Source organism: Caenorhabditis remanei, chromosome III (assembly GCF_010183535.1).
Source record: "Caenorhabditis remanei strain PX506 chromosome III, whole genome shotgun sequence".
Lineage (NCBI taxonomy): Eukaryota > Metazoa > Nematoda > Chromadorea > Rhabditida > Rhabditidae > Caenorhabditis > Caenorhabditis remanei.
The window spans coordinates 8,408,677-8,423,789 of NC_071330.1; the positions used below are offsets into that span (position 1 = coordinate 8,408,677).

General features: G+C 37.0%; 6 protein-coding genes across 6 annotated transcripts; 3 read left to right on the plus strand and 3 right to left on the minus strand.

The window, feature by feature from the left end:
* Window positions 1-112: 112 nt before the first annotated feature.
* GCK72_010009 (uncharacterized protein) lies at window positions 113-1,287 on the plus strand (the record flags this gene model as incomplete). The annotated part of the gene is made up of 3 exons (XM_053727645.1): window positions 113-147; window positions 197-500; window positions 547-1,287. 3 exons carry the CDS (start codon window positions 113-115, stop codon window positions 1,285-1,287), a joined length of 1,080 nt encoding a protein of 359 aa, XP_053587222.1.
* Window positions 1,288-1,317: 30 nt separating this feature from the next.
* On the minus strand, window positions 1,318-4,161 carry GCK72_010010 (uncharacterized protein; the record flags this gene model as incomplete). The annotated part of the gene is made up of 9 exons (XM_003105943.2): window positions 1,318-1,659; window positions 1,719-1,857; window positions 1,990-2,079; window positions 2,126-2,219; window positions 2,288-2,738; window positions 3,082-3,590; window positions 3,841-3,942; window positions 4,020-4,088; window positions 4,146-4,161. The coding sequence occupies 9 exons, from the start codon at window positions 4,159-4,161 to the stop codon at window positions 1,318-1,320; spliced, it is 1,812 nt and encodes a 603-aa protein (XP_003105991.2).
* A 1,694-nt stretch (window positions 4,162-5,855) lies between these two features.
* Window positions 5,856-8,378, plus strand: GCK72_010011 (uncharacterized protein; the record flags this gene model as incomplete). Its single annotated transcript, XM_053727646.1, has 10 exons — window positions 5,856-5,992; window positions 6,037-6,125; window positions 6,168-6,333; window positions 6,378-6,482; window positions 6,676-6,854; window positions 6,920-7,106; window positions 7,149-7,435; window positions 7,487-7,829; window positions 7,872-8,176; window positions 8,224-8,378. 10 exons carry the CDS (start codon window positions 5,856-5,858, stop codon window positions 8,376-8,378), a joined length of 1,953 nt encoding a protein of 650 aa, XP_053587223.1.
* A 3,617-nt stretch (window positions 8,379-11,995) lies between these two features.
* Window positions 11,996-12,764, plus strand: GCK72_010012 (uncharacterized protein; the record flags this gene model as incomplete). Its single annotated transcript, XM_003105895.2, has 3 exons — window positions 11,996-12,400; window positions 12,459-12,541; window positions 12,611-12,764. The coding sequence occupies 3 exons, from the start codon at window positions 11,996-11,998 to the stop codon at window positions 12,762-12,764; spliced, it is 642 nt and encodes a 213-aa protein (XP_003105943.2).
* Window positions 12,765-12,844: 80 nt separating this feature from the next.
* Window positions 12,845-13,598, minus strand: GCK72_010013 (uncharacterized protein; the record flags this gene model as incomplete). Its single annotated transcript, XM_003105924.2, has 3 exons — window positions 12,845-12,999; window positions 13,043-13,138; window positions 13,439-13,598. The coding sequence occupies 3 exons, from the start codon at window positions 13,596-13,598 to the stop codon at window positions 12,845-12,847; spliced, it is 411 nt and encodes a 136-aa protein (XP_003105972.2).
* Window positions 13,599-13,833: 235 nt separating this feature from the next.
* Window positions 13,834-14,300, minus strand: GCK72_010014 (uncharacterized protein; the record flags this gene model as incomplete). The annotated part of the gene is made up of 3 exons (XM_003106022.2): window positions 13,834-13,904; window positions 14,059-14,163; window positions 14,210-14,300. The coding sequence occupies 3 exons, from the start codon at window positions 14,298-14,300 to the stop codon at window positions 13,834-13,836; spliced, it is 267 nt and encodes an 88-aa protein (XP_003106070.2).
* Window positions 14,301-15,113: the final 813 nt, after the last annotated feature.

Sequence of the window (15,113 nt, forward strand, 5' to 3'; positions counted from 1 at the left end):
AAACTCCGCCCGATAAAACCATATAAGCTCTCTGAAACCACGAAACTCTCCATATTACGATTAACTATCGACTAACGACTACTCGACTCTATTAACTACAGTACTAACCAAGATGGAACATCAAAATGGCCCATGTCGTCGTTCTCGGTGTGTTCACCAATGTCCTTAGGATCAAATTACATCGTGAATATTTCAGAAGCCGCTCCAGATCTCGTGGAGCCTTCAATCGTCGCTCAAATTACTCAAACACCCCATGCATTGTGCCAGTAGCACTTGCACCAATCGAGGAAAACAGTGGTCATTCAACCAGTATCATGCCATTTGTTAACCCACTCATGGTAGCCGCTAAAGAGCTCAAGTTTGCTTGTCAACTTGCTCATGGATCTCCTGTTGCAATCATTGAACGATGGTCTGATGTCAGTGAGCTGTATCAGTCGATTGCTGATTGTTTTAACATTGCAAAAGACGATATAATATTCCTTACAGTTAACGACTTCAAAGTGAGTTCGCATAAAAACATTAATCGATACAGTATTATTTTTACAGCCCGACATGAAGAATATGTTCACTGGAACCCTCAACTTCAAGGATATGCTCTACGCTCATATTCGTGGCCAAGCAACTGAATTACGAGTACTCAAAGACTCCAACAACTTTGGCGTTACGATCACCGACAATGGGCTGGGTAACGCTTTCATAAAAATGATTAACCCCGGCTCAGTGTTTGACCGAATGCGACCAGCTACTCAAGTTGGTCAACTTATTGAAGAGATCAATGGAGAACGAGTGCTTGGAAGAAGACATTATCAAGTCGCACGAATTTTGAAAAATATTCGTCGTGGCGATGAATGTGTTATTCGGTTGATTGCTCCTAAGACCGCTGACCCAGGAATTATGAAAACTCCAAAAAAGAGCTCTGGAGAATTGGCGAAAGGGACTATTCGGTTCAAATCGGAAGGTGGATTCGCGGTTGAAGATATCCAAGATCAGATGATTCAAGCAGAGATGTGTGGCAAGCTCAATGAGTTGTTTGATCAATACTTGGGAGTTCAAGACGATCAGTTGGCAATGCGCATATGGGAAACTGCTGCAACCTGTGAAAGTCTCTGGCAGCTTGGTGAAGCAATCAAGAAATCGGAGCTTTCAATGTTTGAGTTCCCCGATGGTTTGGTTTTTGACATGTGGGGAATTATAGGAGATTTGAAAAGAGAGCAACGGAACAAGAAGCCATCCTCGATCAAGAACTCGAACATTGCTCGACCATCAGCTATGGTCCTTTTTAATTGAATTTCGCCCATAAAATGTTACCATATTTACTCACTTTTCAAATGTTTTCGGTTCGCACGATTTAAAAATCATCATGAGCGCAGCTGGGCTTCCGCTGGTTAGATCGATTGTTTTATGTAGGATGTCCTCTTCTCTTTCATCAGCAGGCATCGGCATTCCATAGGCTTCTAACATATCATAGCATTCAAAGTTTTCTAATGACGTGACTTCGATGAATTCGCATGTTGGTGAGGCTGCATTCGAAATTTCTACATCCCGCGTCGTGATCAAGCACCGCAAACGGAGCTCTTGAGCCCATCGGATTGTATCTTCTTGTACGACATCGTCGAGAACGAAAAGAGTATTTGGACGATCAATTAAAGCATTTACAATCTGAAACAATCACCATGAATTTGAAACGGATGTCCCAAATAACGAAAATATTAACTCACCATTCGCTTGAGAACAACTGAAGTTACGTGCTCGACTGATGGAAAATTGAGAAGATCGTCTTCGCTCCTTGAAAGAACACGGTTAATGAAGTCGGTGATGGAGTGCGAGTCATCCGTGTCGCTCACAACACGGGCTCGTCTTCAAACACACAAAGCATGCTAGTGCAGAGTATTAGAGGACATTTACCAATATTATTGAAACAAAACAGTGTAAAGCACAAATAATTTTCGAAAATTTTGAACGAAATATAATTGGTTTGAGATAACTTACTTCAGCATCAATAGAAGATCTGTGAATAGATCGAAAGTTGATTTTGGCGTTGTACCACTGTCCTTGAGCCACACAACGGAGTCATAGTTTCTGAAATTACTTTAGCTAAACTTATTTTCCAGATTTTTACACTCACATTCCGATTAACTGATCTGATTTAGACAACGCCTGTGAAGCTATCACAGATTTTCCGGATCCAGAACGTCCATGAAGGAACAGAAAGAAAGAATCTGAAAAACTCGTACAGAAAAGTTTTGTTAGTATTGATGTAAAACTTAATGAAACGAAGCCAACGCACCTAAATCGCACAATTCGTCTAATTTATCGATTACTCGTTCCACGTGATCCTCACGACTGTAACAGCTCATTTGTTTCGGTACGTTTCCTAAGAGAAGTTTTCGATCAAGCATCTGCCTTGAAAATTTCGGGGCAATCACAACAGGACGAAGTTGATGAGGCTCATTTATAGCAAAATATATGTATTCTTCAAGAAAGTGAGCCAGATGACTTTGATTGTTGTAGGTGAAAAAATCGATGAGCGGGCCCAACTCAGAAGCTTGACGTCGATACGCTCGAAGAAAATTTGCGATTCTCTCGAGACGAGTTGGCATTGTACCAATAAGATCTGAATGATCTTCAGTGAAAATTTTTTGACCCTCCAAGTATGTCAATGCATCTTTTGGTTCAAAATCTTGAATGAGCATAGTATGAGCTGCATTCAGAGCACGGCATTCAATTTCACAAAGCATCTGAAATAAACTAAAAACTGAGAGAATATCATAATAATACTGCCGAAAAGGTAATTGCATAGAAATTAACCATTGCATTCGAACGAAAATGGAAAATCTTGTTAGAAAAACTGAATATTCTTTGAGCTGGTTTATTATACATGAAAATTTTAAGGTAAAAATATGGCAAATCGGCACATAGTGTTAATTGGGAAGACTACAGTTTCAGTGTGTTCTATCCTTTCCTTTCTGTTTGTTGATCACCACACGCCCCTCTTCCAAATCTTCTAAAGTCGCAGTTATTTGTCGAGAATCCCAGTTCTAAATAATGGAGTCACTTTTTTCATTTCAGTTTTTCACTTACGTTGCTCCCTTTCAGATGAACCAGCTTATCGTTTGTGATCTCGAGTCGTGCAAGGACGTTTCCGAAAGTGGTATTCCAAGCATAAACATCTTCACCGTGTTTGAAAGACTTATTATCTATAATAAGTTTGGGCTTTTGAATAGCTACAATACTGTAGACTTTTCTTCGCGCTTCAGGACGATTAAGAATTGCATCAAGATCAGCACGAATCCTGACGTTATCGAACGCCAAATTCAATTTGAATTCGGGAATCCGACTATTTTGATTTGAGTTGAAATAAGAAGCTGGCTCTATTAGTAGCCCTCCTCCTCGACCTCGTAGTGTTTTCTTAGTAGAATCGAATGTGAGTGGAGCGACGATTGCTTTAGTGATATCAACTAGGCCATATTCGTGTGCCAAACTTTTTTCCATGTCTTCGGCCCGTTTCGTAGCTTCCTCCATTAGTTCAGATATCCGATGAGTGTTTTCAAATCGATATTCAGTTTCTTTCGAGTCACGATCTTGTTTCGCTGAATATGTGAAATAATGGATTAAAGATCATAATATTTCATAACGAAAAGCTGCGCCAGTGTTTTCCCGGTCAAACCAGTAGCCTAACCAATTAAAGTAGTATCCAGTCAGGTGGTCCAATAAGATTTTTGAAAGCCGGTCAGACTATTTTCATAAGGGCCCCCCTTTGAAATTTTATCGGCCCCTGGCCGAGTCAGGTGGTTTCAGCCTATTTTTCGTAGTTAGTCTACCGGCCTGTTTCCCTATTACCTCTTTGTGCTGCACGTTCCCGATGCCGCTGCGTTCTATCAGCTTGAATTGTCCTGTCCTTGAGGATTTTTCGGCGAACGGAGTGCAGAAGCGGATGGTTATCTGGAAACGTTATTATGCATACCCTTTATTACTTTTTTGCCTGTAAAATAGTTTTGCAAATAATATCAGTTCCCTACCTTTCTTTAACCTGGCTAGTTCCTCTCTCAAATATTCTATCGATTGATGCCGAGCGTCATGTATGAATTCTAAAACAAATATGCAATAATTTCCATTATTTTTTCCGAAACCGCGAATCAACTTACTAAAATCGAACTGCATGTCTTCCGAATTAGATGTGCCGGGAGTTTCTTCGTTCTGAAAGATTTGGTGGAAGCCACTTTCACAATGATTTGGGTAGCTCTTACCATTATACGTTGTTGACAATTTCCGTTCCGAATTCCTGAAGCAATGAAGATAGATATGCATACTATGTAGGTAACTTTGAGAGAACAAACACTATTTCCTCTTATTCAAGGCTGCAGTTAATATTCTAATAACAAAAACAATTGAATTTAGCGATATTCAGCGCCTATTTTTCTCATTGCCACAAAAATGGTAAAAACACAAAGCAGATTTTCTCATATAGCTGTGAAAAAAAGATAAAACGATAGAACGTATGAATAATAATTGAGTAAGCGAGAAAATCGAAAAGAAAGGATTTTTATTTAAATTTTAATAGTAAACATAACGATGAATAATTCGAATTGGCGGTTTTGAATTGGCGTCAAATACGAGACATTGGGTACCAAACCCTTTCAGTGTTTGCACAATTTCGGAAATTAACTTTTTTAAATAGTTTTTTTTTTTAAATATACCGTAAAAACTGTAATATAGGCGCATGCGCCTCTATTTTTCAACCCCCTTCCGAAAGTGCGCCTCTATTACAGGGGCGCCTCTAATAGAGGGTGCGCCTCTATTTTTCAACCTGCCTATTTATTTTTCAATTTGGCTATTTTTCGAGCTCTCCATCATCAATTTTCAACTAAACCAAGATTTTCACTGACAAAATTATACGAAAACCCCATAATTTGCAGTATTTTGAACGAAAAAATTGGGTTTTTCTTTGTTTTTTTGACAAACATTGAAAAATAATGATTGAAAACCAGAAAAAATATTTCAAACATATCGAGGGGGCGCCTCTATTAGAGGCTGCGCCACTATTATTCAAAGCGCCTTTCAGGGTGCGCCTCTATTAGAGGGGCGCCTCTAATAAAGGGGCGCTTCTATTACAGTTTTTACGGTAGGTATTCATGTATAAATATATTTATTTATAAAAAATCATGACATGTTGTATGACCAATAATAAAATTCACATTCAGCAGGACTTCCATGCGTTGTCGGTAGTCTTAAAAACAGACATAGGCTAGATGACCTTGCATTAACAAAACAATGTTTCAAAAAAGAAAACTCTGACAACTTTAATCGAATTAGATATACCGAACCTAATTAGACAGAATAGCAATCTAAATACAATCTAGTTAGATTAGCTCGTTTTTAAAGTGTAATTAGACAGTTTTAAAGTGTAAATAGACAGTTCTAATTTAGAACTTCTAAAGTCTAATTAGACAGGGAAGTCTAATTAGATTGTATGTTAGTTGGATTAGACAAAATTGTAGTCTAATTAGACGAAATCGTAGACTAATTAGACTGTGCGTCAATCTAACTGGGTTGCGTTAGTCTCTAAATTTACTTGAATTAGATTAATATCGAGTTGTCTGAGAAGGAAATACTATTTTTTTAAACCTTCAGCAGTAATTCGAATTTTTTAATAATCTTTAAGCATTGAGGCGGGCTTTGCGGGTGGCTGTGAAACTATCAATATTACACGGGCACATGTTTTTTGTTGGTCTGCGTCTCTCAAGAAATGATACACGTGATTTCCAGACGCTTGAAATTCGATAGTATTGGTGTTCAAAAACACGTTTCCCTATTTTTGTATAAATTGTAGCGAAATTGTCCTTTTACAGATTAAGATGTCTCCACAAAAGCACTCGCAATGCCATCAACTCGACGCCGATGCTCGTGAAATTATACAATGTATTAATGATGGTCATAGAGTATTTGTTCTGCTCCGTGGAGTTACAGGATCTGGAAAAACCACCTTAGCCCAGTCAGACCTAGGAATTTACTTTTGAATTTAAAGCTTTGTTTTAGGCGACTTGTGGAAGCAGCGAACACCTCCAACCAAACCAGCACCATTATTTCGGAAGATACTGTTGGAAGTAAGCAGCTTACAAAAACAGGTAGGTATGTCACAAGAAACATTTTAAAAAATACCTTTTCAGTGCGCCAATCATTCGAAGACGATGTTTATTTGGTTGTAGTTGATGCAGAGAATGTGGAACGAAATGTCGTTAAAAAATTGGCTGATTTGGCTGTTAAGAGTTATTTCGAGTGTTTCGTAACGGAACCAGATACTGAGTGGAGGCACGATGCAAGCGAGTGTAAAATGTGCGACCAGTGACAATTTTTACTATCTGAATTTATTTTTTCAGACGAAGTAGTCGAGGGGAAGGAGTCGAGTCGATTGAAAGAAAGATTGAACAGATTAAAAATTCACCAATCGATTGGGAGTGCATTATCCCCGGAGCAAACGTGACGTGAGTCAAACTTTAGTTCGGCTTGAAAACATGTGATGTCTCAAAACAACTGTTGATGAGAAGATTATCATACTCTTCCCTTTGTTAAACAACATACTCTGGCAGTAATGTTCTCGTACCACATTAGTCAGAAAACTCATTGGAGTCTTGTCCTTTCTGAACGTTTCCCTGTTAATGAATTTGAGTAATACAGGATAGGAAACTCGCTTTCTGAAGACACTCCTCCCACTCCTCCAACAAGTTCAATGGGTTCATCAAACAGTTTATTGAACGTTTCAACGACTTCTACTCGTCAATTATTCTCAATGGTTCCGGAAAAGAAGAAGAAGCGATCAGTTAAAACAGTCAGCACTTACGTCACAAATGAATGCAGTAAGAACATTTTTATTTTGAACACTTTCATTTTGATTTGAGTATCTTCATGTAAATTTTTTCAGTTGTGCTCGAGCTTGCTGGTCTCATAGAAACTTCAGGATTATATGGTTATTCGTTAAAGTTAGAAGAAGAAGTCGAAGAAAAACAAAGCAAAGATGTCAAGATTGTAAATAAAAAAACAGAAACTGAAGAAGTGATTTTTGCTAGTGGCGGTCGAACTATCTTCAGACCCGAGATGACTTTATTAACGTTAGTTTACTGATTATCGTCCGCAAAAAATGTCCTTTGCAGTGGAACGGAAGAAGAGATCCAATTCTCATCGCTCCGTAGTATTTTCCCAGAAACAGATCTTTTTGTTCTTCGTCATTTTCTTCAAATTTTCGGTTATTCCGAAGCGGTTGCTTTTTTCAAGGCGACTACAGAAGATACAGTTCTTCCGATCCTGCCTACAGATGACCGAATTCTTTTGGAGGAACTGGATGCGATGGAAAGTTTCACTATATCGAATATGACCATAGAAGAAGAAATAGAAGCGAGACGGTCTGAAAGAGAAGCATTGCGATTCGTAGAAGATATAGGTAAGGCCCCTTTTCTGTACAGTTCTAAGAATTATTCTGTTTTAATTTCAGACACTGAAAATGATGAACAAATTGCTCGTATTCTTCACAATGAGTTCAATGGAGAAGATTATCAACTTCAGAATACTGATGATTACGACATCGCTCGTCTTATACAAAATTTTTCAACAACTGACATCGATTATATCCGTCAGCTGTACGAAATCTGGGCAAATAATTATGAGAATACTTACCAGTGCCTAATTGAAAATGGAGCTGAACGTACAGAGCCTCTCATGAAAGGAAAACAAACGTTTAGTCAAACACTTTCTTCCGCAAGCCCGATTCGTCGTGATCCCCCAAAGAAATCTCAAAAAGAGGAGAAAAACCACTTTTTGAAAGCTGCTTCGCAAAAGTGAGCAGGTATTAGTATTCTCAGCGTACGATTTTTTTTCAGAACACATCACCTTCTACAAGACGTCCAGCTAGAAGCTTTGAAATCTCGGCAGCAAATTGAAAAGAATCGGTTTTCGCAGAATTCATACTGTCCAACAACTTCTTCTAGATACAGTAAAACTGTTATGATGAGTCGAGTAGAACGACTGAAAGAAGGCGTATCAGCTCAAGTGAAAGACATCGATAGAAAAATCAAAGAAGCTCACAACAATCCATGGAATCTTGATTTGCATTACATGTCTGTTGATGGAGCCGTAGAACTAGTCCTTGAGGCGATAGAAGCAGTTCGATATCATGTTAAATATAGTTAGTTTGTCTTTTGAGGTTAAAATTGGTTTAAAAAGTTTTTTCAGCTAATAAAAGAGGAAGACGTATCACTGTTGTCACTGGATCGGGAAACAATTCAAGATGCGGTGCGAGAATTAAACCGAAAGTAATATCGATGCTCGATAGCCAAAATATATCTTATGAAATGCTTAATGATGGATGTATCCAAGTCAAAGTTTGATACTCAATTATATATTCTTCCTATTAGTTTTCCTCTGTAAAAAGTTTTTCACACCTCACCGGTATTTTTGAGCATTTTTCCTGTTTTCACTCATCGAATGCTGGAAAAATTCGAATTTAACCCGACTCGTTTTTCTAGACTGTCTCCCTCTCAGCCTCGTTTATTTGTTTATTTCATTTTTCAACTTTATCATTATCAGATGTGCTTCTCTGTGTTGTTGTGTTTACATGTATTTATCTGAATTTGTTTTTGATTTTTTGTTTCATCCGGCATTTTTTCAAAATATGAATGAAAAGTCACCTATATCGACCGAGATGTTTGGTTTTGAAAGATCGGTAGCAAAAGTGTATAGTTCTAAAACCTTCTGACTCTGGCAAAATAAAAGTTGTCCATAAAATAACCGCACGAAAGAACAAATTCAACCGTTTCTCGTTCGGCTGAATGTATTCTCCGTGGTTGTTGCTACTCGTTGTGTCTTCAACTTTTATAGGTAAGAGACTTGACTTTTTCGCATCGATCGGGAAATGTTGAATCAGAAGATGAAGAATTTTAGACTGGAGGAAAGGGTACTGTAAACCCTGTATTAGGGCATGCCCCTCTAATTTTCAAACACTTCTGAGTCATATTTTGAATTATAACAAATATATCAAAACTTGTTGCCAATAGGAATTCTACTCGTTTTTTATCGAAACTAGCTTTTTTCGAGATCTTCGATTTTGAATCCGAAAAAAGAAGAAGATTGAGTTCTGAGCATTGAGAAGCTCTTTTTTTCGAGAAATGCGCAGTTTGTTGCTTTGATGATTTCCAGAAGTTGTTTCATTAAATAATACAGGGTGGCTGATAAGTATTGAGACACGCATTTCCCTGATTTCCCTGCATAGAAAAAAACTCAAGGTGTCCATTTCAGAAAACAACTACATTTTTTGAATCTGTACAACATTATGACCAGCTTTTGAACAAAAAAAACTAGGTTTGATTCCGTGGTCGCGTGCCAGACGCCCAGATGTGACAAGGGAAAAGTGACTCTGCGCCGCGGCTAAGAAGGTTTCACGATCAACCAAAGAGATTCAATAATATAGCGGTCAACAATTATTCGATTGTCCCATTATTGGTCTAAATAGCTTACGGTAGACTTTCTGAACATTTCTCAGCCCTCAACTTTAATTTTTTGAAATTGTGGAGAGTGGGGGCCTGTCTGATATCAGAAGGTCTAGTTTTTGAAGCAAATAAAGGAAAACCATGATTATCAACTCATAAGAATGCGATAACCTGAGAACAAAATGATCAAAACATGTATTAGACACTGTGAATTCAGTTCAAAAGTGTTGAACTCTTCCTATATTCTGTCCCCAATTTTTGTGACGGTTTATCTAAAAATTCGCTATTTTTTTTCATTTTTCTCAATACTGAAGGTTGCACTTGAAGCCCTCGTGGGTCCGTGACCATGCGTTTATCTGTTTTTTGTATTAATATAATTTTGAGGATAATATCTCAGCTGTCACCAACCAAATTCCTAGTCTCGAAAAATTTGTGCTCCTGTAGATATGAGCCAATGAATGTGGCAACTACCTACGGCGCAGAGTCTTTTTTTGCTAGTCACATCTGGACGTCTGGCACGCGACTACGGAATCAAACGTAGTTTTTTTTTTCAAAAGCTGGTCATAATGTTGTACAGATTCAAAAAATATAGGTATTCTCTGAAATGGACACCTAGATGTTTTTCTACGCAGTGAAATACATGTCTCAATACTTATCAGCCACCCTGTAGTATTTCAGTTGATGCCATCGAATTGAGTAGAGTTAAATCGTTCAGTTTCTCTTCATCTTCTTCCTCTTCTTCGTTGGATTCATCAGAATATCACAGAAGACACTCTTATTCTGGAAAAGGCGGAAGACCATCGCGACCTGGATCCAGACCAAATCGACCTTCTCGATCGTCGACGACAACACGTGCACCGAATCCATCTTGTCCAGCTGGATGGACACTTTTCAATCGTCAAATGGGAGCATGGTGTGTCCAGTTATTCCCTGGAGCATACAGACAAGAACAAGCTGAAAACACGTGTAGATCATATGGAGCTGTGCTGTCATCAGTGGAGAATGCAGATGAAAGATCAAGAATTACGAATATGGGATTGACAATGATGCTTCCGACAGGATGGAAATTCGGAACAATTAGAACTGGATTGAGAAGAGATTCAATTGGTTCAGTGAGTATTTCTGAGTGTTATCTCCAACATTATTCGAATTTCAGTCTTGGTATACAACTGATCAATTCACAACTGGAATGCAAGGTCTTGTATGGAGTCCTCTGGAACCAAATCAAGGATATTGGCAGTAGGTACATTTTTCTGATTGATTCACTCATGAAACTTACAGAGGACGTCCAAACAACTGTGGTCTTATATGGTTGTGGGTTCCAGGTGGTAAGCAAGAAGGAGCTCGAGTACTTGGAACATTCTTTGCAATGGAATGTCTAACAAGTCCACCAGATAGATGGAGAGGCTTCATTTGCGGAAAACGAGCTACCTGATTATCTCTTCTTTATTCTTTCTCTTCTTTATTCATTAAATCTTATTCGTCTTCAAATGAAATCTTCACTGTCTGGTTGTAAATAGGGTCAAACGAAGAATGTCGGAATATCGATTTAGTTTCGAATCACCAAAGGATAAATTATTGAACTTAAATTACAAACCTACAGTACAAAATATATCATATTTTGCCTTTTTCAGTCGAAAACGCCCAACTTTGAGAGTGTGTCATAGTAAAACTAACTGTCTTACAAAATATCTTTTTCATTTTAAGTGGACAGCTTTAAGTGGAAACAACTCGCACTATTTTGGACTGAAATGGGTCGATTTGAGGGAGAAATTAGTTTGTTGATCTTGAACTTGCTAGGGACCGCCGTACAAATAGTTGTCAACTTTAGAAATGAAGTTTTATTCTTGGTCTTTTTGATCCCATAAAAAAATTATTTTGTGGAACAATTCGTTTTACTATGACACACTCTCAAAGTTGGACATACGCAACTTAAACAAGCAAAATATTATATAATTTTGGCCGGTACTGTATCTAAAAGGAACTATACTCTTTGGATCATGGTTAATTTGAACTGTTAAAATTACATAATCAGGGTACTCGTTGTATTTTTTAAGGAGCTGGTAATGAAATTAAATTTTAGTAATCGTCTTCTGATTAATTATAAATAATGGGGGCAGCAGAGAAATTCTTCAAAAATTTTGAATCCCTTTCAAAGACGATTTTTTCGAAAAATTGAATCTGAGAATTTTTGAGTTCTCTATGAAAACAATTTAAAAAATTGATAAATACGATACTACAGTTTTCAGTAGAACATCTTTTTTTCATTCTGTTTGAATCTCCTGATATTTCTGGTAAATTTTTCTAACAATTATTTTACCACGTATCAACAGGAAACAGTTTCAACAACAGGAACTGATCTTTGTTTCCATTTGGAAAAATGTGACTTTTCTCCGAATCTGCAAGTTCCGTGCGTAGTTTGGACGTTGAAAAACTCCGATTTTGAAAGTTTTTGTTGAATTATTATCAGTATAAAACGTTCCAAAACTTTCCTCCGACCTAGGTTTTCGTTTCCAACCATGCAAAATCTTGTGATCTTTCTATTATTTGGGACGTTATTCGCTATTGGAGAGAGCATAATTATACGAGATGACAGTAGTGATTCTCATGAATCTTCGTATTATTCTGGAGGTGGGCATCGTCCGAAACCTCCAAGCCCAACCAAACCAAGTTCAAAATGTGAGTCAGGATGGACAAGAGTACAAAGACTTAGTGGTGGTTGGTGTGTAAAAGTGTTTGCTGGACTGACAAATCAACCACAAGCTGAATCGATTTGTGCTCAAAATGGAGCCAGATTATCAGCAGTGGAAAGTAGCCAAGAAAGAGAAACAATAGCTGAATTGGGAAGAGTTTTGATGACGACATCATCCACGTGGAAATTCGGATCATTGAGAACTGGAATTAAAAGAAACACGTTGAACAGTGTAAGTTTTAAATGTGTGATTGATATATATATATATATATATATATAATAAATTTCAGCCATTCTACGTAACGGATGGAAATGCGAAGGATTTGAATGCAGTGAAATGGAGTCATGCAGAGCCGAATCAAGGAAGTTACAAGTGAGAAATCAGAACGAGAGACGGAGAGAGAGAGAGAGAGGGCCGATTTCTGTATAAAAATTGTTTCAGTGGAGGTGGAAATAATTGTGGAATGATGTGGCTATGGGTACCTGGGGGACGACAAGTTCAACAACGTGTACATGGAGAATTCTTCTCAATGGTGTGTCATATTACGTGGAACGACAGATTCAGAGGGTTTGTGTGTGGAAAGTCTGCTGTCTAATTCAAAAAAATTCTTGTCGAAAGGCCATTATTCTGTTCCATCAATTCATTGCAAATAAATTTATGTTTGAACAAAAAGAATTAGTCCATAAACAATGCATCATTATTATTCAGCTCACTTCCCTTTGGATCATTGCTTATTTCTATTTTCCACTCGATTAAAAGTTGATGAATCTCCGATTTCAACTTTTGAACTTCTTCAATAAACTTCTTGGAGGCTTCTTCTTTTGTTAAACCTGAAAATTCTCATTGAAGTTTCTTTAATCGGAAAAATGAAACCTCTGCATTTGTTCCAAGCATGCCATTTCTCGTTTCCATTTATCCATCTCCACATCCATGATCTCTCGCCTTCTTCGATTTCCATGTAGTTTAGTTCTGTAGACAAATAGATTTTAATTACAAGAATATAATTTTTTAAACAATTAAAACTTCTTATAGAGAGAGAGAGAGTTCTATATTTTATTAATTCAAGGTACAGTGACAAATGGTAGTGAGTACACCTCCATACTTTAGTATGTATCGCAGCTGAATCGTGTCCCAATTTTTTTTTGAAAGATATCTGAAATGTTAAGAAATAGTTTTATAAAATGTTTCTATTAAGTTGCTGGCTCAGTTCTTTCGAAAGATCTTCTTGTTTACTTTTCTAAAACACTAAAGTCTTCAATGTTGACTTACTTGGAACATTAATATCCCCTATAATCGCTTGTTGATGAAATCCCCATATATTTCTTGTATGTCCTTCAAACTTTGTAAATAGTTCAAATTCGTATTTGAGAACTTTTCTCTGAACGAAACGAGCTCTGATTCGTTTGAAATCTTCAAGTGACGTTTCCATGCTTTCTGTCAAAAAAAAACCATCAACAGGAAACATATTTTATCAGTTCTTTGTTGTTTTTTCTTTTTCCCCAATGAATGGGGAGACAAGAATTATGTAACTATCATCAAATCGGCATCAAAAAAGAATAAAAGAATGGATGCACAAAGTGAAGAGAAAAGTGATGATGACGAAGAAGGAGAACATGGTTGACTCGAAGAAGAGAATTAGCTCTCATCGACTCTCACTACCATCATCATCGCCGACGACGTCTCATCATTCCCATAAATTGACCATCGTCAGAGGAAGAAGAAGATCGTTTGTCTTCTGAAAACAATTGAAGCTTATTTTATGAAATTGGAACATTAGGTTTATAAAAAAGCGTTGTGTTCTGAAGTCGAACCATTTTATAGCTTCTTTCCAAAAAATAATGCAGACTTATTGTAATTAAAGACATATTCATTCATCTAAATAAACGAACCATGAAACAGCTGTTGGTAAGCTTGAAGCTGATTGATTGCCCGATTGAGTGAAGAAACTTTCCAAGTTGAGAGACGAAGTGGATCACGAAGAACATTTCTCATTACTATAAAACTAATTAAAAACGAATTCAACTGCTCAGAATCACTTACACAAACATCCTTCTCCATTTTTGTTGCATGCAGATGTGATGGAAATGAGCAAAATTGTCGAGAGTAGAAGTGTTCGCCACATGAATTTCATTTGCCTGAAAATCGAATGGAAGTTGAAGAAATGAGTATTGTTCCAGACAAGAAAATATGGAGTTGTGGGAAAAAAATGTTCGAAATCACGAAGTTTTATTCGGAATCTGAAATTTAATCTAAGAAAAACAATGAAAATTGAAAAGGGAAGATCAAAATAGTTTTCAGTAATCAATGGATTCATTTTATCATTTTAGATCTAGAGATGAAAGTTGAAATATCTGAAATTTGATCGTTCGAGTTTATGAATAATGAAACTGAGTGGGATGGAATAAACAAGTTGATTCTGATCTGAATAGAAAAAGAAAACACAAATTAGAAATATATATTTTTGCACTCGTATCACTCTTTTTGAATTCGTGAAAAACTGAATCAAACTTGAAATATTCCTCCCTTGTGAGTCAACTATCTCTCGAAAACGACGAGAATATCGAGGAGAAAACCTCCTTCCGAAATCTAAAATTCAAAAAATATTTCATGAGATATCTCCAGTGAAAGTCTCATGTGTCCATCGAAATCAGTCACCTGATATCCAGTTTTAACGAGAACCTTTTCGGTTAGGAAGTAGAAAAAAGAGTTTTATTTATTGAATTATACAGAGATTTATAATAAGAAAATGGCAGAAATACTACACATTTGATTTATTATGATTAAAAGTTTTATGTTTCGATTTTAGTCATTTTCCTAGCCTACGGTAGAGATAAATTTTTGATTTATTACAAATCTGACTTTCTATATTTTTAGAGTTAGGGAATGTTCTGCCACCTGAAAAACCAGAGTAATCTAGGGAAAAGTACACATATGAATCCAAAAT